Source organism: Cynocephalus volans, chromosome 3, assembly GCF_027409185.1.
Source record: "Cynocephalus volans isolate mCynVol1 chromosome 3, mCynVol1.pri, whole genome shotgun sequence".
In the NCBI taxonomy this organism is placed as follows: Eukaryota; Metazoa; Chordata; class Mammalia; order Dermoptera; family Cynocephalidae; genus Cynocephalus; species Cynocephalus volans.
The window spans coordinates 20,304,071-20,326,755 of NC_084462.1; the positions used below are offsets into that span (position 1 = coordinate 20,304,071).

The 22,685-nt window shown below is 51.0% G+C and overlaps 1 protein-coding gene across 3 annotated transcripts in view; it reads right to left on the reverse strand.

The window, feature by feature from the left end:
• The window catches only part of FBXL18 (F-box and leucine rich repeat protein 18), a 41,784-nt gene that overhangs the window by 12,802 nt on the left and 6,297 nt on the right, over positions 1-22,685 (reverse strand). The window contains exons 2-5 of one of the 3 annotated variants that reach the window (XR_010022955.1): positions 22,005-22,220; positions 17,190-18,733; positions 11,702-11,920; positions 1,715-1,848 (exon numbers count right to left, since the gene is read on the reverse strand). Coding sequence is in view for 2 of the 3 variants with exons in the window: in XM_063090877.1 (XP_062946947.1) it covers positions 11,702-11,920; positions 17,190-18,733; positions 22,005-22,220 (1,979 nt within the window). In the remaining variant the exon portion in view is untranslated. Of the gene's footprint in view, positions 1-1,714; positions 1,849-11,701; positions 11,921-17,189; positions 18,734-22,004; positions 22,289-22,685 lie in introns of all 3 variants that reach the window. The other 2 variants (XM_063090877.1, XM_063090878.1) reach the window with 2 other exon arrangements.

The window sequence follows — 22,685 nt, forward strand, 5'->3', positions numbered from 1 at the left end:
TGGGTCTAGAAAGATGCTTAATGTCTGCAGCTGCATTTATTTTCCCCAAAATCTCCTTGGGTTGCTCCCCTGAACCAAGAAAGTTCTCCTTCATGGCTTCCAGCCTAAGTTCTCCTTACACGGTAGAGACCCAGGCTAAGGACCCAGCAAGGCAGCAGGCAGTGACAATGTGCCTGCTCAACCTGAGACACACAGAGGGCATCTGAGGGGCACCTCCAACCACTAATCGGCTCCAGAAGCCCACCCACCTCCTGCCCCAGAACCCAAGCTCCATCACGAGAGTTGATAATCTGACTGAAGACAGCTCTGACTGTACTTGAAACAGGCATGTCTCAGCCTTGGAGCCTCGAGGAGGACACCAGGGCTGAACCTGCCCACTGCCTACCCAAGAGCCCCCAGCCTCAGGCAGGTGTGTCCCCAGGAAGCAGAGCAATTCAAAAGACAGCAGACAGAGGCAGCATAGGTGTCCATAAGCTGATGAATGGACAGACAAAACGGGGTCTGTCCATCTACTGGAATACCATTCAGCCTTAAAAAGGAAGGAAATTCTGACACATGCCACAACATGGGTAAAGCTTGAGGACATTATGCTAAGTAAAATAAGCCAGACACAAAAGGACAGATACTACATGACTGTCCTTCTATGAGGTACCTAGTGTAGTCAAACTCAGAGAGACAGAGGTAGATGGTGGTTGCCAGGGGCTGGGGAAAGGGAGAGAGTGGGGAGTCAGCGTTTAACGGATGGAGAGTTTCTGTTCGGGATGAGAAGAGTCTGGGTACAGACAGTGGTGATGGGTACACAACACTGTAAATTTAATTAATGCCCCTGAACCGAACAGTTGCAAATGGTTAAAATAAATGACAAATATTATGTTAAGGACACTTTACCATGATAAAAAGAAAAATTAAAAGAGCAGAACAGAAAAACAAGGGGGGGGTGATGCTCACCACTATAACCCTGGTGACCAGGCATCACCCGACCGTTAGCCCCACAGAGCTATTGTTACCAGTCTCTAGAGTCCCAAAGCCAGCAGCACCCACGTCCCATTGTTCCCAGATCTTTACTCAAACCATTCCTCCAAGAGACTCCTAAGAAAAGGGAGGTACAAAGACCATGGTAGAGAGAGAACAATGGAACAAAACTGCTCTCTAGTCACAGAAGAAAAAACAGCCACTCTGCTGCATCTTCCCTGAAGGAGCACCTGCCACTGGCGCCAGGAGGTCCTCGACAATGTCAAGTGCTGCTGTGGCACGTGCCCATGTGGAGTCTGGCCACAGACCAGGAGCCCTCGGGCACAACCCGAGGCTGCCCACTGAGCCACAATGTGATCTGGGCCGTGGATTCCTTACCTGGAAAACAAGGGGCTGCGGTGGCAATGGGAGAATTCCCAGCGACCCATCTGCTGCTCTATACCCAGATCACCAAAGAAAGACTCCTTGATGGCAGGAAGTCTCCTACCAGATGTGGCCAAAACCCATCATAGGGTGCCCCTCTGGTGGCCTGGACAACACTGACCACAGGAGATCTCATCAGCAAACATCTTTCATGCACTCAGGAGTAACCAGGGGCCACAGTCCAGATCTCTAAGGTCCTTTCCTGACCCCCACAGGCAGCAGTCACTGCAGGTGTCCCACAGCACCCTGGCCCCTCATCCAAGGCCTGCCCATTCCCAGATCCAGCCCCTTGGGTATCCTTCACAGAGCCAGAACTCACCAGCCACGAAGCTGTGAGTCCAGGCCATGGTTTCCCCCATTGAACCCACAGAAGCAAGGCCCCGTTGGTCTTGTAATTGCTGGCGTGCATTCAGGTGGGCATTCTGGGGAGGAAGGACAAACTGCTCCTAGAACCTGCCACAAAACAGCAGTGAGCCAAGTGATTCACGCCGGACTTCAACCGCCTCCTTTAGAAGCAATTAAGGCTACAAAACAGCACTAAATCCATTTTTCAAAACCTACTTTCAACTCTAAAGCTCTCAGTGTTTGCCAGACTTAAACAATTTATTGCTCCATCTGTAAACTCGCTTCTGGACATGTTTGTACAAAAGGCACAGATGCAGTTCTCTGGGTTTTCCTGGCATAAGTGGCACGTCTGAGCAGGAGGCCCTCAAGCCACAGGCCCCAGACCTGTGGCCCTGAGCCCAGGAGCTCACCAGGAACATGCCAGCAGAGTCAGGAGCCAGTGCTTACAGCTCTGGCAAACCAGGAACATGTGGCAATCATGTGCTTCATGTTATGCAGGATGAGCCTGAGGCTGGCAACGTGTCTGTCAGGAGCACAGGGCCACATGCCTCACAATACCAAGCTGAGAAACACACTCCAGGACCACTTTGGGGAAGGAATTTCCACATGGGTCTTAGAGACAAAGAGTGATGTGACCCGTATGGTGGGACGTTAGACCCGAGTAACCCCATCCTGTCGGGAACTAGAGGACCTTGCCTCCTCCCACCAGGGGAAAGGGGCTCCTGAGCATTCTGGAGAAAGGAGGCTGCACAGCTCCAACAACAGGCCTCTTGGGCCAACAAACCAGCAGTGGTCATGGACAAGCCAGCATGCAGTACCTGGACCTACTGGGAGGGATGGGCCCTGACCAGGGAGCGGAAGGCCGTGGTGCCCTGAAGGTATCTGGCCCGTGAAGTATATTATTCCTGCAAAGCACCGGCCCACCTTCAGAGCTGGCACGTCCTCTCCATGAATGGCCCTGCTGTAACATCCATTCCCTGGCTCAGGCCCCTCTTACAAGGTCTGGAGACAGGAACTGGAACATCCCAGAAGCAGGATATGACTCTTAGAGACCCTAAGGTCCCTGATTCAGAGAAACCTGGCTGCAGGAAGTAGCTGCCCCTTCCCAAGCCCCATCCACACTGTCCTGCCCAGGCATGGGCAGGGGTCACTGTGAAGAAGCCTGAAGTCATGCCTTCCAGGAGCTGCCTCCTGGCCCCTGACCCGGGGAGTCTTTGGCACAGTCTTTTCTGCCCCACCATCCTGCTTCCCTGAAGTAACTGCCTCTCCCGATCGGACAGGAAACCGCGGTTTATTACAGAGGCACTAGAAGGAGGTGTAGCAGGCCACACACGGCACCACAGACCGGGCAATCCTCAAAACCTCTCAAAGCTGGTTTCTTCATCTGCAAAGTAGAGAGAAGGCGCTGCCACCACATATGGTTGGGGGGACCACCAGCATTCACCCAGGGTGGGCAGAGAGTTGGTGGTGATTCCACCACCAGGTACAGCAGTGCCTCGAAGATGTTGCTATTTCACAGTAGGAAACAGTGGCTCAGGGAAGGAAGTGACTCACTCAGAGTCACAGAACCAGAAAGCGAGGGAGCCCAGCCTGTGGGCTTTGAGGTGCGAGGCTGGTTTAACCTCAGCAGGATGCCACATGGGCCAAAGAGTCTCAGTTGTTGTCACTCCCTGTAGGAAACCAAAAGAAACCCACGGCTGGTGACACAGTGCTCTCTCCCCCACCCCAGATGCCACAAAGCCTGGTAGGACACATTCCTAAGTGGGACAACCCATGAAAACCGGGAATGTTCTGAACTTCCCCTTGAAGGGTCCCCCATGCAAGCAGCATCTGGGCAAGGCGGGTGGTGAGGTGAGCAGCCCTGAGAGGAAGAATGAAGGATGGTCCCTCAAAAGAGGGCCACATGCTCCTGCCCCAGTCCTGACACTCCCCACTTTGGCCCACGTAAATAGGCAGGATGGCTGCACCAAATTAACTCAACCATAACGGGACACCTCGGGGGGTTCTCAGAGAGACAGGAAGAGGATCAGACAGAGAGGCTGCTGAGGCCACTGGGCAGGGTGTCCCTGAGGTCAGGAGGGAGGTGGAGGCGAACACCCCAATGCGAAGGATGTGGGGTATTTCCAGGGCAGGGAGTGGGCAGGTGGGAGAGCTTTGCCTCGCTCCACAGAGAGGCCACAAAACCCTCTGGTGCCCACAAGGAGCTGCTGCTCACTGAGGCATTTCCCCAACCTCTAAATCCAGACCTGGCGCAGGGGTGACTGAAGAGGCCCAAGGCGGGGAGCATGCAGAAGAAAGCTGATCCAAAACCCAGCAGGGGCCAAATGCTACAAGAAGACAGAAAAGGTCCGGAGATCTAAGTGGCACTTGAAAGAACCAAGTCAAGATGCAAAACGTCAAGAAACAGAATGACTGTTGTTTGAGGCGCCTTGCTTAGTGCTTCCCCCACACACCTCCCACCGCCATGACCACCAGCAGTGTCTCACACTGGCCTGACCACCGAGGACACAGAGGCAAGCGCCTGAGGCCAGCTGCCTCCCAAGAGGTGGAGCCAGGGCCCAAAGCCAGGTCCAGTAGGGCCAGAGCTGTGGGTCTTGGCACCAAACCCACAAAGGGCACGACCACGGGAAGCAACAACTGCCCACAACCCCATCCTGATAGGTATGTGAAGGTAAGTTTTGGGCAGTAGGCAGGAAGGAGCTGACAGTGAAAAGAGGCAAGATGAGGCAGCAACAGGACAACAGATGCGACATAGCCCTGCTGGCCAAGTCATGGAGAAACAGACGAGACCTCAACGCCACACAAGTGAGGGCACAGGTGAGCAACAGAAGAGCCAGGGGCCGGGTCTTCCCTCTCACTCAATAATCCTCTGACCTCTCAAGGCAGGGAAGAGGGTGAGAAAAAGAAAGGCACTGGAAAAAGTGACCACAGATCCCAGCTTTTTCCCTTTCACATCATCCCCTGGTGGAAGGCGGGCCTGGAAGAAAGAAGAGGCGGGGCGGGCTGCTTCCCGTGAGCCACGGCGCCACCTCCCGAGGCCCTGCGGAAGAACACCTGGGGCGCAGCTGCCCACTCCTGAGTCCTGCTGTTCTGGACAAGGGCGAGGACCTGACACCAACAGCAAAGCTGCAGGTGCCCTCGTGCCGGTAGAGTGCCACCACAGTCCCAAGCCATGCAGAGCCAACCTGGAAAGCCTGCCACAGACCATGCTGCACAGCTAGGACCTGCAGTGGAGCCAACAGGACAGACAACTGGGAGCCAGAGCAGAGCCAAACATGGGTAGCAGAAGTCACCAGGAAGATATCGCGCAGCCGCCCATGGAAGGGGCATCTTCCATTGGCTTTGGATCTATATCTCAGCCCTGCCAAATGCCAGCACAGCTGGAAGAGGAAGGCTTTCAGCAAACCTGGGTCTGAATCCAGCCTATGGGAGTGCAGGAATTTCTGTAACCCTGTGAGCCTCTGTCATCTGCAGAACTTGGGGGCTCAGAGTGAAGGGGAGATCCTAACACAGTCATGCTCGCAGGGAGTCCAGTGGCCCCCAGAGAATCCCTTATACCACCCAGCAGGGGCCCTTCCCTTTCTGGATGAGAACTTCCATCTCTCCACAGCTGGCTCCTGGCTTCACTGCTCCCCATCTGTAAAGCAGAGCTGATGCACCTCACAAGGTTTTTGTGAGGTTTGAACAACGGAGGCAAGTGCCTGACACAGGGGAAGGACTCAGTAAAGAAGCCCTATCACAGCCCCCTCAGCAGCCAGGACAGGGGCCCAGGGCAGGTGCTCAAAGAATGTCTGCTGGAGAAGCACAGAAAGGGTGCCCCACTGGGAACACAGAGAGGGAGTCTCAGTGCCTCGTGCTGGAGAGCACCCTCAACACCCTCATCCCTCTCAGTCAGCAGCGAGCACTCCATGGGTCCCCCAATGTGCCAGGTGTGGGACATGGGGTCTGAGGGGAAGGAGACAGAGGCACAACACTGCTTCCATCCAGGAAGTCCAGGAAGCCTCGGATCTGGCCTCAAATATTGTGCACCAAGCATCAGCGATCAACAGCCCTCCCAGGTACTGACACCACACCAGCACTCCCTGTGGCCACCAGCGAGCCCAGCACCAGGCCCGGCTTGTGCTGAGGCCAGGGTCACAAAATGCATAAGGAAAAAAGAGCTACTGAGCACCAGGCCTCCAAAAACTAATTATCTAAAGGGGAACGCAAAGACCTAATGCTTGGTGCTTCGTTCCCTAAAAAAGGGACACCAGAGGGGGGAGTTCATGGCCCTCAGGGAGGCCAGGGTGGCTTCGAGGGAAGGCGGCACTTCAGTGGGCCATGAGGGCAAGCAGGCAGGCCGCAGGCATAGCAGACAGGATGGTGCAAACAGAGAGCGAGGGCAGGGACTGGCATCCAGTGCCAAGTCCAACCAAATGGCCTGAGCATGGTGTTGAGGATTCTGAGGATCACAAGGAAACACAGCCTCATCAGCTTGATGCCTGTGAGGGAGGAGGGGATGTTCAGACCCTCGTGGTCCAAACAGCTGCCGCTGTCACAAGCACAGTGCTTCTGGACTGCTTGGTGACCCTCAACGTTCTTCGCTTTGGAGAAGGCTCCTGCATGCGCACACAAGTGAGAAACCAGCAACTCCCAAAGCAGGTCCCATCTCTGCAGAAAAAGTTACCCCTCAGGGCTGAGAATGTCCCGTACAGGCTGGGTCTGAGAGCCCATGACTCTTGGGCAACAGGAGGGAGCCAATGGGCCCCACTCAAAGCCCCTTTAGCAGAACACACCCACACAGGTGGTGACCACTCTGGGCCACACAGCCACAGCCTCCCACCCAGCTGCATCTCCCAGTGAATGGATCAGCTGCAAGCATATGAGGGTGAAGAAGTACCACAGCTCTTCCTGGCAGCCAAAAGGGCAGAGCTGGGAGCAAAGCTGTCCGCATCTGCTGCACCTGAGAAAACCAACCTTTGCCGCTTTGCACACCAGCAGGGAAGAGAGCAGGAGGCAGGACAGCAGCTGTACCACCTGCCCCAGAGCCTGCTCGGCTAGGCGGTGCAGATTCCGTGTTCCATTTAACACTCCTAAAACCAGGCACATCAGTGGGCATCAGCTCCATCTCACAACACAAAGACGCCGAGGCGTGGAGAAGCGATGGCAAGCGGCTGAGCTGGAATGTTCTCGCCATAGCCAGGCCTTCCCTGGGTTCCAGAGCTGGAAAAATCGAGGTCTGAAGCAAAGGAAAATTAATGCCACAGCAACAGGGTTACTTGTGACGGCTGCAAACCAGAGCCACCCACAACATCCATATCATGGATTCCAAAGAAGCACAAAAAAGAATAACTTACATGGGCTGGCTGGTTAGCTCAGTTGGTTAGAGCACGGTGTTGATAACACCAAGTTCCAGGGTTCAATCCCTGTTATCAGCCAGCCGCCAAAAGAGAATAATAACAATAACGTATAGCACAAAAAGACATCCATGATGTAGTGTTAAAAAAAAAGTCAGATCACAAAATAATACGTGAACCCAAGCTCAGTCAGGTCTGCTGGCCATGCCAACCACCAGTTGATAGAACCATGGGGAACTTTCACTTAAAAATAGCTTGAGGAGGCTGGCCAGTTGACTCAGTTGGTTAGAACGCCATGTTGATAACACCAAGGTCGAGGGGTTTGGATCCCCTAACCAACCAGCTAGCCGCCAAAAAAAAAAAAAAAAGCTTGCTGCAGTCTAAACTTTAAAAAAAATTTATAAACACCCATTGTTTTTACAATCAGTGAGAGAAAACCTTAGCTAGGATTATTCCTGAGTAAGCCAGCAGCAAACCAGAATCAACAGCCTAATATAAAGTCTGGCAGCAGGGCTGTAGGAGCCCTAGTACTGGAGACCTCTTGGCTGATGGCTCTTCTCACAACTCTTGAACAGCTGGGGCCTCCTTGCTGTCAGCTCTCCCCACCTGCAGGGACACAGAAAACTAGGGAGGCAGCTGCAGCCCTCCTGGCCAGATCAAACCTCTCTCAGAAGCCCTGCTTACTCTCCTGGTTGGTGGCCTTTCCTCATGAGAGGTCTTCAAATGCTGCACTCCCCCAAATAAACTGCCACAGCCAAATTCTCTCCAGGCATTCTTCCTTTTGACTCCAAAATTCAAATTAGATGAGAATTCAAATTCTGGGTGCTCATCTAATTTCCTGCTCAATAGCAGAGGGCAAACTCCAGGAACAGCATGCTCGTGAGGGGAAGCTGAGGCCCTGGTTACAGGGAACAGCAGAAAGGAAGACCCAGACCTGCCACAGAGGGGAGGAGAGCGAAAATGCTGCCCCCAGGAAGAGAAAATAGTTACATCTACCGCCTTTACCCACAACCATCCAAGTAACACTGCTTCTAAAGCTAAACAAAGTGCAGAGACATGAAAAATTCTGAGGTAAAAGAGCTTTGCATAAGTTCACAGAAACAGAAAGTCAAATAACAGTTGCCAGGAGCTGGAGAGAGGGAGGAATGGAGAGTTATTGTTTAGTAGGTGCAGAGGTTCAGTTTGTGAAGATGGAAAGTTCTGGGGATGGTTGGTTGTGATGGCTGCATGACACTGTCAATGCACAATCCACTGCATTAATGCAAGCCCAAACTTATTGGGCCTATTAGGATTTCTGAGGCAATATATACTTCATTTATAAATTTGAATTACTTACCCTTTGTCCAAGCTCCTGAACTGTACATTCAGAAATGGCTAAAACAGTAAACTTTACGCTATATGTATTTTAGCTGTATGAACTGATGATGATCCAAGATATAACATCAAGGAAAAAAAGCAAAGCACGTGTAGGAAAGAAGGGGATAGGGGACAACATTCATGTATCTCATCTGTGCAAAAGAAACACAGAAGCGATAAACAAGAACTAATGAGACTGGTTTAACCACAGGGGTGGGTGGCGACAGGTGGAGAGAAGGGGGATTGGGAGCAGGCAGGAGGGATGAAGGAGGGACACTTCTCCACGTGCACCCATCTGTGCAGCACTGATGCGTAGAACTAGATAGTAAGGGTTCACATACCAAAAAAAAACAAATAAATAAAATCAACTAGGATGTGGGGTGAACACAAAATGAAATATTAAACAGTAACACATGAACCTACTACAAATGAGGAGGTGGAGAAGAAAAGAACCATCCTATGTAACTTTGGAAAACAGTCATTTTGACTGCATACTGTGAAGCTAAAGACAAAAAACTGTACATAATAATATACCCCAATGAGTAAATTTATTTCTCACAGGGATATGGATTAGCAATTCTGCAACTGCTTCACGCATACACCAGGCTGGAACAAATCGGTAAACGTGTTGTGGATAAAGAGAGCCAGGTTTCTCACTGACGGAGAAAGAAGTTACAAGTGAGGAAGGGCCAGGCTACAGTGAGCTCTGTGATGTTGGGCTGGAATCAGAGGGATTGGTATGAACTTCTTATTTTTAATATAAATGTAAATGGACAGATAGAGAAATAAATACAGCTCTGTGTGTGCTAATATGGAGGTATTTCAAAAAGTTCGTGGAAAAGTAGAATTAAAAGATAATATGAATCTTTCTGCAAACTTTTTGAAGACCCCTCATATGCACAGATAGATTTCCTACCTCTGTCCACTCAGAGGACCTAGAGGCAGTGACAGACACTCCAGTGGCAATGAGCACACCCCCTGCCCGGATCTTCGTTTCTAAATGTTACTCTCCAATAAAAGGAACCAGATTGCTTGGAGAAATGGCTGATTTCAGGGATGGGGTGGCAAAAGTACAAGATGAGCTTGGAACATCTTGTAGTGCCAGAAGTTAAGGAAGAGCTCAAAAAAAGAAAGGGGCATGTTCAAGAGGCACAGGACCCAATGTGAGAGACAGTCCAGTGGCTGAATCTGGGATAATTTCAACAACATAAACAGTGAGAGTAGAGACTATACCCATTGAATAAAATAAATGTCCAAGAATCCATACTGATATCTGATATAAGTAAATAACTGAATAAACAAATGGGGAGAAGAGACAGGTCTTTCTCACAGTAGAGTTCCAGTTATATGTAAAAAGAATGAAGGAAACAGAAAATCATTAGGCAAATATCACAGTAATAACTCTGTTATGAACTGCATGTTTCCGCCCCTCCAAAATTCCTATGTTGAAACCCTAACCCCCGGGCCAGCCCGTGGTTCACTCGGGAGAGTGTGGTGCTGAGAACACCAAGGCCCCGGGTTCGGATCCTATATAGGGATGGCTGGTTGGCTCACTGGTTGAGTGTGGTGCTGACAACACCAGGCCAAGGGTTGAGATCCCCTTACCGGTCATCTTTAAAAAAAAAAAGAAAGAAACCCTAACCCCCAATGGGAGGGACAGAAACGTGCTGCACATAACAAGCAGTTATGAGAGGTCATGAGGAGCCTTCATGATGGGATTAGTGCCCCTATAAAAAGAGATAAAGACTAGAGCACTCTCTCTCTCCACAAGAAGGTGGCTGCCTGCAAACCAGGAGGTAGGCCCTCATCAGAAACCTTGATCTTGGGCCGACCCCGTGGCGCACTCGGGAGAGTGCGGCACTGGGAGCGCAGCAGTGCTCCCGCTGAGGGTTCGGATCCTATATAAGGATGGCCGGTGTGCTCACTGGCTGAGCGCGGTGCGGCCGATCACAAAAATGACCAAAAAAAAAAAAAAAAAAAGTATTAAAAAAAAAAAAAAAAAAAAAGAAACCTCGATCTTGCACTTTCCAGCCTCCAGAACTGTGAAAAATAAATGTCTGTTTTTTAAGCCACTGAGTCTACGGTATCCTTGTTACAGTAGCCCGAGCAGACTAAGACAAGACCCATCAATGGATGCTAAAATTACTGGGCAAAGTAGGATGAGAAACAGGGTATTCACATACTCTTGAAGTATCGCCCCACAAGATACTCATTAATTAGAAAAGGAACAATAGTAACTTCATGGCAGAGAAACCTGGTAGACACCACCTTATCAGTGATCAAGGTTAGCATCACCAGTAATGAGATATCATAATACCACGTAGACTTAACACACCAAGGAGGACACAACATCTCCTCTGTGGTTTTCTTGCCAAAATTGCAAAACTTCAATCTAAACATAAGAAAACATCAAACTCAGATTGAGGGACACTCTACAAAACAACTGACCAGTGCTCTTCAAGAGTGTCAAGGTCACAAAAGACAAGGAAAGACTCAGGAGCTGTCACAGATGAGAGAAGCTACAGAGACAGACAACTAAACACAAGGAGGGGGCTGTCCAGTTAGCCCAGCTGGTTAAAGCATGGTGCAGATAACACCAAAGTCCAGGGTTTGATTCCTGTACCAGTCAGCCACCAAAACACACACACACACACACACACAAAAAAAAAAAAAAACACAAGGAGGGGCTCTGAATAGACCCTTAAACAGAAAAAGGGCACTTGTGGGAAAAGTGACAAAACTCTGAGATCACTAAGCTGGTTAGAAGTACCGCACTGCAAATTCCACCTTTTGATAACATACTGTGGGTCGGCTTAACGTCACATTAGGGGAAGTTGGGTTAAAGGTATTTGGGAACTCTAATACTTTTTCATTTTTTGCAACTTTTCTAAAATTATTTTAAAATAAAAAGTTAGGGAGGAAACAAATTCAGGGGTTTGTATTTTATACACTAAAGAAAAATTTATGATAAAATGCAGACAAATAAAGAATACTTTTGTACTTGGGAGAAAGGGGCTTGAACGCTCTAGCACATTCACCATGTCGCCGGGACAATGCCCAGGGAGATATAGTGCTGCTACAGAAGACCAAACCCTCTGCTCTCATTCCATTACTGCCCAGTGTTCTTTAACTCCTTGACATCACTGGAAGGCACTCAGAGAAGCCGGAGGAGCAGCAACCCAGATCCCTTTGGGACCAGGTCGTGGGGTGGTGGTTCCATCCAAGGCCTTCTGGCCAACCCCAAGGCCGTGCCCAGCCACGCCACTCACCTGCGGAGAAGTGACTGCTGCAGGCTCTTGCAGGTGGCGAGGGACTCCCCGGTGAACAAGTGACACACAACAACATGCAGGCAGCGGGCCATGAAGGCCAGCACAGCGTCAGGCTGCAGGGTGCCGCTGCGGGAGACCAGGCACAGGCGCTGCAGGGAGGGGCACTGGCCTAGCGCCTGGAAGAACTGGGCGTTGGCACTGAAGTAGGGCTGCTCCAGCCTGTGGGGAGAGAGGACGGCATGAAATCCCCATGGAGGGACCCTGCACACCATGCTGTGAGTGGGGGCCTCCTGGTTTGGGGCCTGACCCAGCTGTGCCCATACCTGTCTACACCACAAACCCCTGGAGGGCTAAGGGACTACTCAGAGCCCTGGGGTCTCCCTGGGAGATCCTGATTTGGGGGACCCATTGGGCCTGATGCAACCAGCCTGCCACTGTCTCCAGACCCAGCTAAGGACACTGGCTCAAGGTCACCAACCTCTTTGCCCACAGCCCATCTCAGGTTCACCATGCTCCCAGAGCACAATCCTCACCCCACAGACGCCATTTAATGAATTTCATCCTTAAGGACACAGGGGAAGAGTCCCAATGGCCATGAGCAGAGCAGATGCCTCTCAGGGATATAAAGGTGGCCATGTGGAGTTTTAATTCACCCTCACCAAAGAAAAGATAGTCACCTAAGTCAGGCAGAGCCCAGACAGCTAACAAGTGGCATTCCTATTATCGATTTGAATTTTTAGCTCATTTTTCTCAAGAAAAATGTTTGAACACACTACTGGGATCTATCTTTAAGGTAAGCATCCCTTTTCAGATCTGAAAGTGGGAAAATGGGAAAAAGATACTGGAAGCACCATTACTGTTGAGCTGCACAGTCACCGTGGCTGTTCCCAGAGCAGCGAGGAAACACTGGGACCAGACCACAGGGGATAAAAATAGGAAGGAGGCTGAGGATGGTTGCTGGACGCCTCAGCCACCAGGTGGCGATGCAGGTCTGCACTACCCGCCTAAGATCTCCCCTAGACCTCCTGTGTGTGGGTGTGGATGTGCGTGTGCGCACGCGTGCACACGTGTGATTGCATGTGTGTCTGCATGTATATACACACACACTTTAAACCTTTTTTCAGCTCAGCAGACACTTCCAGATTCTTCTGCCCTGAAAAGAGTCACAGGTGTTCAGGGTGGGGGCAGGCCTGGTGGAAGAGTGTCTTGTCCACTCGTGGGGGTGGGCAGCAGGTCCAAACCTTCCACCAGCTCCAAACCTTCCACCAGCTCCCCGCCCCCTGGCACAATGTGCAGGAGGGGCCCAGTATACCACCCAGGATGGTTGGCAGAACTGACCTAAGGGGAGGGGCCCACAGCATCTGCAGGTAGGGCAGAGGATGGGGAAAAGAGATACACTGCAATTGGCCCCAGCTTAGGAGGCCCGTGGTCCTTCCTCTCCTCATCCCTCGTCCTTCCCACCAATGAGAATCTGGCCTCCAAATCCCGCTGAGGGGTGACTTGGGTCTCCCCGTGAATCTGTGGATACAAGACAGCACTAAGATCACAGTGGGGCAGGGAACCTCTCTGCTGGCCACCCGAGCAGCACCCAGGCCTCAAAGGTGTTCCAGGGACAGCACGCCAGGGACTGGCTCTGATATAGCTCTTACTTCCGCCCAGACACTGCCCTGGTTCTGAGGTCACAGCATCCCAGAGTGACTCAGGGTAACGCTCTCCCCGTCCCTCCACCACAAGGCAGGGCTTAATCAATCTTGCCCTTTTCTGCCCGACCTGTAATCCTCTCACTACCAAGGTAGGCCACGAATCCAGAGCCGTGAGGGCCCCAGCCAAAACGACTTGTTCCTGCACCACTTCCTCCCACCAGGAGCCTGGCTGGCATAAAGCTTGGGTTCATGATGGTGAGAACATGATGGCTGACAGCAGCCAGCTGGCCAGCCTGAGGTCCCAAGGTCTGTCATCTCAGGAACATTCCACCAAGAAGCGCGGGAGCCCTGGCAGCTCTGGCAGTGCAGGGAGGCAGCCTAGAGAACAGTGTGCCCGGCCCCTGGGTCCAGAACATCATTTCCTCTGTGCAGCTCCTGCCCACAGGCCAGTGAGTGCCACCTGCTCCTTTCACTCCAGCTTCCCTGGGCCCGCTTGCCACAGAAGGCAGGAATCCAGAGGAACGGAGCCATTTGGCTGCATTCTAGAAACTGGTGTTTGTTCTGAACAGGCAGTACCCAGCTCAGAGCAGACATGGTTCTCGGTGGCTGTTGGGCACAGGCTCGATTTATGAACAGAGGTGCCATTATGAGCAGCAGTCCAGTTCTCAGGTCGCCCTACAAAACTTACTCATCCCAAGTCCCATGGGCCTCCCCACAATGCAAGCACGGCCCTGCTCCTGGGGAAGATGCTCTGTCACAGGATCACATCCCACACCCTGGAGTCCACTCAGTGACCCCTAAATCCTGCTGCGCTGCCACATTCAATGCCCACTCGTCTCATGTGGCAGGAAACACTCCCAGCTGCGCACAAACTGGCTGTATGACCTGGGCAAGTTCATTAACACTGAGCCTTCCTTTCCTCATCCGCAAAGTGGGAAAACAGTAGCTACACTCATGGGGTTGTTGAGAACATCAGAGGGGTCAACACCTGTGGAAAGCTCGTAGAAAGCACCGGCAGACATCACCTGAGCTCAAAGGTACACTCCAACCACGGTGCGGCCCTCCCCCACCTTCAGCCCCCCGTACTCCTCCCCGCCCCCCTCCAGGGCCTCCTTCACCGACAGCTCCTGCTCAGTCTCTTCTGCTGATTCTTCCTCCTCTTCCTGACTAGTTTTCATCAGGTGGGCCATGGCCCAATCTGTGGGCTCATCAGTTCCATGGCCATCTGCCATCTACATGCTGAGGACTCCAGAACGACTCCCTCAGGCCAGCCCTCGCCCTGGGCTGGCAGCTCAGGTCCCTCTGGATTTGAGGCCAGGGCTGGCAGCTCAGGTCCCTCTGGACTTGAGGCCAGGGCTGGAGGGAGCCTGCTGGGTTTCACTACATGCCTTTTAGTACTCTGGCTTTTTAAATTAGGAGAATGTAGTAGTTTATTCTACCTTCACCAGTTCCTGTTTTTGTCAAACACTCCCTGATAATGACCAAATGGTTTGGCTGTGGTACAGTCAGAAAAAGAGCGAGGTTTAATGTGCCAGCAAGCAACAAACTGACGGCTACACTGACAGACCCAGAAAGCCCTCGGCTCAGAGTTTAATCAAGTTAGAACTCAAATGCTCGCTTGGGCTCCCCGAATTTAGGAATTATTTGATTCCCAATCACAGGAAGTGAACAGGGTGACAGGGTAGCAAACTCTGGATGGCTTTTCATTTGCTAAATGTATTTTGTGATGCATTTGCAGCTTCAAGACCATGCATCAGCACTCCAGGAAAGGCCAGGAATGTGACAGTCAAGGCACAGAAATAAACAAGATGGCAGGAGACACAGGATGAGATGAACCAGCAAGAAAAGTGGGAGCTGATGCCTGGATGGCTGCAGAGAGAGGCACAGACGAGGAGAAAGGCATCTGCACCCCTCAGAAGTCAGAAAGTCTCCTAACAGGAGCAAAGGGGCTGACTGCTGTGTTCAGAGCCTGGAACTCTTGGATATGTGTGGCTACGACATTTTCCCTTCATGCAGAAAGGAAGCCCCAAATTTACATTAACTTTGACTCAAATTTTGAACCCAGGGGGATTCTGAAAACTCAGCAGTGTGGTTCTGAAAGCACCCGTAACTGGGGTGCACAGTATCAGAGCGTGATCTGAGACATGGCTCTGCGTTTGCTCAGCTGCCGATAGAAGCTGCACATTCAGGGTGTGTTGATGCAACAGGGCAGGAAACACAGGTTTCTAGCAATCTGCTCTGCCATTTGGAGGCCCAGGATTGATCCTGAGCTTCTTGACCCAACACTAACAGGAACTCAGAAGCCTCAGCAGGGCTGTGCTTGGAGGAGGAGGTGAGGGAGGGCAGCAGCTGCCTGGCTGAGCCACTCTGGGAGGCTCCAGGGTGTGAGCGGCAAAGCACTCTGGAGGCTTCCACTCAGTTCTGGCCCATTTCCTGTCATGTCGAAGCCTTCAGAGGGAGAGAGTGGAGGTTTACAAAGGACACACTTGTCTCCACTCAGCGAGGCTCGAGGGCCAAGGTCAAGTTCTGGCTTTGGATTAGGTGAGACTCAGCTCCTCCCCTGAGCTTCCATGGCTTCATCTGTGAAATGGGAATGAAGATACCAATCTCATCAGATTGTGGAGATCACTGGTACAGTGCCCAGCCCACAGCAAAGGGCACCACGTGAACACTAACTGTTCTGAGGACAATGACACACATGCCCCAAAAAAAGCCCCTTAGGCTGAGACATGACTTCATGTCCCTGGTGTTGCTCCCTACTCATCCACCCAAGCTAAGGACCCACAGAGAGACCAGCCAATTTATCTAAGCCCTGCCTCCACTCTCTCCCCGGACCTGAATCCCTTGTAGAGCTGAGGCTCACTGCCTTCACTACATTTTGGGTAATTTTGCAAGATCAGATCTATCTGCCAAGATTTTCAAATATGTCTTAAGTTAACAAATTCTTATCTTTTAAATATTGGGACCTCATGAGAACACCCTTAGCTTCATAGCATGATTCAGTGCGAATCCATTTCAAGCTTGGCTGTGGCTTGTGGGTTCTACTTCCTTCCACTCTCTTGGATCAGTCCTGCCTCCCTGCTCCAGGCCACCATCGTCCTCCAGGAGTATGTGGTCGCCACTCTGAGCCAGTCACTCTGTCTTCTCCACCCTGTCCCCCTCCAGTCCACATGGGATGCCAGCAGATCACCCCCCTCCTGCTTAAAGTCCTTCGGCACCGTCACCTGCCTGCCTCTCCTACCTCATCTTCCCTACTCTTTTCCACCTCCCGCTGTGCCTTGGCCACCCTGAACCAATTGGCTTTTGGGCACATTTTCAAGCCTCTGGAGCTTTTGCCCATGCTGCTTACTGTTTCAGAAGGCCTTGGCCCCACATCCCCTGGGTAACTACCATACATCCTTTGAGAAGTGCAAAGTTGGGTCAGAACGCCCTGAGTTCGAACCTGCCTCCCCCACGTACCAGCTCTGCTGTATGGAAATAACAGCCACCTTGCAAGACCATTACAAGGATTAAATAAGATTATACAACAACAGCATCGTATAGAGCACTCACTCAATAACTACAAGAAATAATGATGCTAAGCTTAGGTACTCCACCAACTGCACCCCACTGGGGCTCTGCTAGATACTTCCCCAAAGCCTGCCTGAGCACTGTATTGTACACAGTGAGGCCCCCACCCCCAGCCTCTGAGCTCAAGACACCTGTGTTGTGTCCTTCTCTGAGCTCCACCACCAGCAGGCCCAGTGCAGGTCTGCAAATGCATGCTACTCGTTTTCCCTCTGCCAGCCTCTAAGGGCCTCCAGAGAGCCAGCAGAGGCCACAGTGGTGTCACCAGGGCCCCTCACCTGAGGTCCTTCAGCCGCTTGCAGTGCTGCAACATGTCTGAGAGGGCGGGCATATAGACCACCTTCCCCATCATGCCCAGGTTGGCCAGCGACAGGGACTGGAGCTGTTGGCACTGCAGGCCGATGCTGACCAGCCCAGAGCCTGTCAGGACACTGGGCAGCTGGGCTAGCGTCAGATGCCGCAGGAAGGCCAGCTGTCCAATAGCAGCCACCTCTGAGTCCCCGACATTTTGCGCCCGGCTGCAGGGCGGGAGGGAGTTACGGATGGCAGGCTCGTTGCGTGGCATGGCAGAGGAGAAATTGGACCCGATCAGCTCAAGGTGTTCCAGAAAAGGCAGGTTCTTCAGCAGAGACCAGAACACAGAGGAAGGCTGGGGGACTGTCTGGCCCGAGAAGGGGCTGGGGTAGGACTGCACGCCAATGCGCACCTTCTTGCCAAAGCCGCGGGGCACAGCATGCATCACAGGCTGGGCAGGCGCGCGGTCAGCCCGTGGCGCTGAGTCAGCGATGGAGCAGACAGGCAGGGAGAGGGAGCGCAGGTGGCGCAGCCGAGCCAGGAGCTGGCAAAGGTGCCTGCCCAGGCCCTCGGAGCTGTGGTGGTGGGCAGCCGAGAGGTTCAGATGCCGCAGGTTGCAGCAGGACACCACCAGCGTCTCCAGGATGCTACTATCAATATCATCCTCTGCCTTGCGGAGCAGCGAGTCCGGAGAGAGGCAGTGGACACAGCCGCTAAGATTCAGGCTGGCTAGGCTCCGGAGGTCCTTCCCACCATTGATGACCCGCTGGATCAGGTGGCCACCGGATAGGGTGCACCGGCTGAAGCTGAAGTAAAAGGGCTTGTTGAACTGCATGTGTTGGAGGAGGGACGAGCCGTTCAGCCAGGACTTTGGCAGCTGCAGGGCATCCAAGGCCACATTGCGGGCCATGGAATCCAGGAGGTTCTTGGTGGCTCCACTCTCAGCGAAGCTGCCAGGGACAGAGATGAGGAAGGCATGCAGATTCTCGGGTGTGCGGTCACTGAGCACGGCCAGGTACAGCCGCACCACCTCCTGGTTGATGTAGCCTGGCGCCAGACGAGCATAGAAGACCCGCAGGTTCTGGTAGTGGGGCACATTGCTCTGGCCCACCATGAGCTGGCCCGAGAGGATAGCACCCTCACGCGTGCGGTCCAGGATCTCAAAGTAGAGCAGCAGCTTCTCGAGGCTGGTGCAGCAGGGCACCACACCGTAGGAGGGTGTGAACAGTGTCTGCTTCAACTCCCGCACACGGCTCAGTGTGGCCTTGCACTCACCGCTCAGCTGGCTGGCATCGAAGCCCGGGCTCACATCGATGGCCAGCGAACGCAGGTTCTGCAGGGCCGAGAGCATCTTAGAGAGGCGCAGGGAGGTCAGGTGGCAGCCAGAGAGGTTCACTTTCACCAGGCTGCGGCACCGGGCAACATGCTCGATGGTGGAGCCCGACAGCCAGTAGCAGCCAGCCATGTTCAGCTGCTGGATCTCCAGGCCAATCTCCTTCACCAGCCGCTTTACCTTGTCCTCGCTCGCCTGTAGAACAGGGACAGGGCAGGGAGAGGAGGAAAGGGACTGAAGTCACCCAGGTGTCTCCTCCCCCATCTGCATGCACACTCTCCAACAGTCAGGGAGCCAGAAGGCATCCTGCAGAGGTATTCTACTCCAGATAGGGGGAGCCGGCCTCCTGCTCTCCATTCCCACATGCTCACCTTAAGCCAAGCAGCAAGAGTCCCCAGCTAGGTAGGAATGCAAAATGGTGCACCACTGTAGAAAATGGTTTTTGAGGGTTCCTCAAAAAGCTAAGTACAGAATTACCATATGACTGAGCAATTCCGCTCTCAGGTATATATCCAAACGAACTGAAAACAGAGACTCAGAAAGATACCTGTGCACCCATGTTCACTGAAGCATTATTCACAATAACCAAAAGGTGGAAACCGCCCAAGTGTCCATCCACAGATGAATGGGTAAGCAAAGGCAGTCTAGCTATACAATGACCTATTATTCAGATATAAAAAGGAAAGAAGTTCTGACACATTCTGCAACGTGGATGAACCTCAGACACATTATGCTAAGAAAAAGAAGCCCAACACAAAAAGTCAAATATTGCATGATTCCATTTATATGAAATACCTAGAATAGGCAAATTCATAGGAACAGAAAGTAGAAAAGAGGTTACCAGGGGCTGGGGGAAAAGGGGAATGTACTGCTTAATGGTTCCAGAATTTCTGTTTAGAGTGATGAAAACGTTCCAGAGATGGACGGTGGTGATGGTTGCACAACATTGTGAATGTACATAATGCCACTGAACTGGACACGTAAGAATGGACAAGGCAGCAAATTTTATGTATTTTTAAACCACAATTTTAAAAATGGTTAAAATGACAAATTTTACATTATATATATTTTACCACAATTCAACAAATATACCAAAAACCATTGACTTGTACATTTTAAACAAATGAATGAATTATACAGTATGAGTCATATCTCAATAAAGCTGTTTAAAAAGAAGAAGAAAGAGTTCCAGCTATAAAGGAGCCCGACCACCCACAAAAGCCTCCTGCCGGCCAAGTGCACGGAAAGGCCACCTGGGCAAGGTCCCCGTCTCTTTAACACACACTGCAAAACTGGAATCAGGCCCTACGAAGCTAGCTTTGTTGGTTGCTTTCTTTCTCATCATATGCATTTTCTCATCATTAACTATTCCTCACAGAATAGCTTGGACTGGCTTAGGTGAAACACAAGATACCAGGTAGGGGAGCACAGCAGGTGGTCACCCACAGTCAAACACTGCAGCCATCTCCAGCGGGGTCCCATCATACACAACGCTGCATAGAGTATCCATGTAACAGAGGCATCGGTGCATTGGATTCCTTCCCTAAGGTAAAGGTCTATACACAGAACTGTGTGGTCAGAGCACAGGCACATTTTAAATCCTCTGCATATACAATGATTGGCATTGTCCTTGGGGTGCCCACCCCTTCCTCTACAGAAGAAAAAGCTTCATGAACAGGACGCCTGATGTCAGTGCTCTAGGGAGTATGCTCAGCCTCTCTTCCCCAGATGGGCCCTCTAGCAGAAAGAGCAAATGCTCCAGTGGGGCCTCACTCTGGTACCAAAGGCTCCACTTCATAACCAGAAAGAACAGCTAGGAGCCCTTCCCACAGCCTCCTAAAATATGGATTAAGGTCAACGCCCTACAGAACTCTGTTTCTTTTTACCTTTATTTAAAAAAAAAATTTTTTTTTTTAAAAGATGACCAGTAAGGGGAACCGGCCATCCCTATACGGGATCCGAACCCGTGGCCTTGGTGTTATCAGCACCGCACTCTCCCGAGTGAGCCACGGGCCGGCCCCTCTTTTTACCTTTTTTTTTTTTTTTTTTTTTTTTGTCATTTTTTCGTGACCGGCACTCAGCCAGTGAGTGCACCAGTCATTCTTATATAGGATCCGAACCCGCGGCGGGAGCGTTGCCGCACTCCCAGCGCAGCACTCTACCAAGTGCGCCACGGGCTCGGCCCCTCTTTTTACCTTTCAAATACATCATCTTTGGGCCGGCCCGTGGCTCACTTGGGATAGCGTGGTGCTGAGAACAGCAAGTCAAGGGTTAAGATCCCCTTACCAGTCATCTTTTAAAAATAAATAAATAAATAAAATAAAATACATCATCTTTGGTTAGAGCACAGCCTCAAGGTCACAGGTTTGGATCCCCATATCAGCCAGCCACCAAAAAAAAAAGACACATCAACTGATTCTTAACAAAGGTTCCAAAGCAATTCAATGTGGAAAGGATAATCTTTTCAATAAGTGGTGCTAGAACAACTAGATAGCCATATGCAAAAAAAGTGAACCCCGACCCTGCCTCATACCACATACAAAGGTTAACACAAAATGTATCATAGACTTAACTGTAAGAGCAAAAATTATAAAACATCTAGAAGACAACATAGGGGAAAATCTTCATGACCTCAGGTTTAACAAAGATTTCTTCATTATGACACAAAAAGCATGCACTCAAAAATTCAACAAATTGTACTTCATCAAAATTTAAAATGTATGCTCTTCAAAAGACAGTTAAAAAAAATGAAAGGCAAAGCCAGACTGGGAAAAAAATATGGGAGATAACATTCGCAATACATATATCTGACTGGTACCTAAAATATACAAAGAACTCCTACAACTCACCAAGAAAAAGACAACTCAATAATGAACGGGCAAAAGACTTGAACAGTCACTTCTGAAAAGAAGATACGCAAATGGCCCAGGCACTTCATGCAAACATGACAGGCAGCATCCTTCATCAGTTAAAGCCACAATGAGATACCATGTCCCACCCATTAGAATTGCTGAAACTGAAAAAACTGACACCACCAAGTATTGACAAGGAGGCAGAGCAACAGGAACTTTCACACATGGTGGGGTGTGAAATGGCACCCTCCCATTGTGCCACTGGACAGCAGTATGTTTCACTTTACAAGAAACTCCCAGCACCTCTCCTGGACCCAGCAATTCCACTCCTAGCTATCTACCAGAAAGTGAGACTCTCCCCTACCCACGTGCCTGAGGCCCTAAGTTCCCTCCCAGAACAATATCTACAAATATCTGCCCCCGTGGCATAACACCCACACTTTTCTGCCCCTTATATTTGTCATTTAATGTATCTTGGAGACTGCTCCAGGTAAGACTTCCAGTGCCTGCCTCCTGATTCATCAGCTGCACAGTGTCCCACTGCAGGGCTGTGCCAGTTGTCAACGACTTACCTGTAGGTTGATCCTAATCTCCGGCCCCCACACCTGGCTTACCTGATAGTCCTTCTGCAGCAACACGGTGTGAACGAGGCTCTTGTCAAGGCACAGGGTTGCAAGCTTCCGGCAGGTGCGCCGGACATTCAGAATCAGGTCTGTGCTAGGGACGTGGTTCAGGATATGCAGGAGGATCTCGTCAGAGAACCCCAGGAGATGGGCACTGCCCGCCATCCCAGCTGCTGCAGGGTGTGAGTCATCATCGTTGGACATGTCCTGAAAATAAGGGGGACACCGAATTCCCACAGGACCTCCAAGAGCAGCCGTCAGCCTGGCTTCCCCAGCTAGAGAAAGAATTCAAGAGAAGCCCTCACCATAGATCATGGGAAAGAAGGAGTTTTTACCAGAAATCTTAACTACATAGCAAAAAAAACCTCACGAAATTGTTCAAAACTCCTTTTTAGATTTGTGAACTAGGATCTCTCTTCAAATATAAAAGATTAGAAAGAAGATCAATATGTGTTTAAAATATTTTGTGGGCTGGCCAATTAGCTCCCTTAGGAGAGCATGGTGCTGATGACACCAAGGTCAAGGGTTCAGATCCCTGTATGGCCAGCCACCAAAAATTAAACAAACAAACAAACAAATAAATAAAATAAAAGATTTTTCCTCCGAAAGGCCTCAGTCATGTCTGGCATGTTTTTAGACTCAACAATATGACCATTCACCAAGATTCTCCAC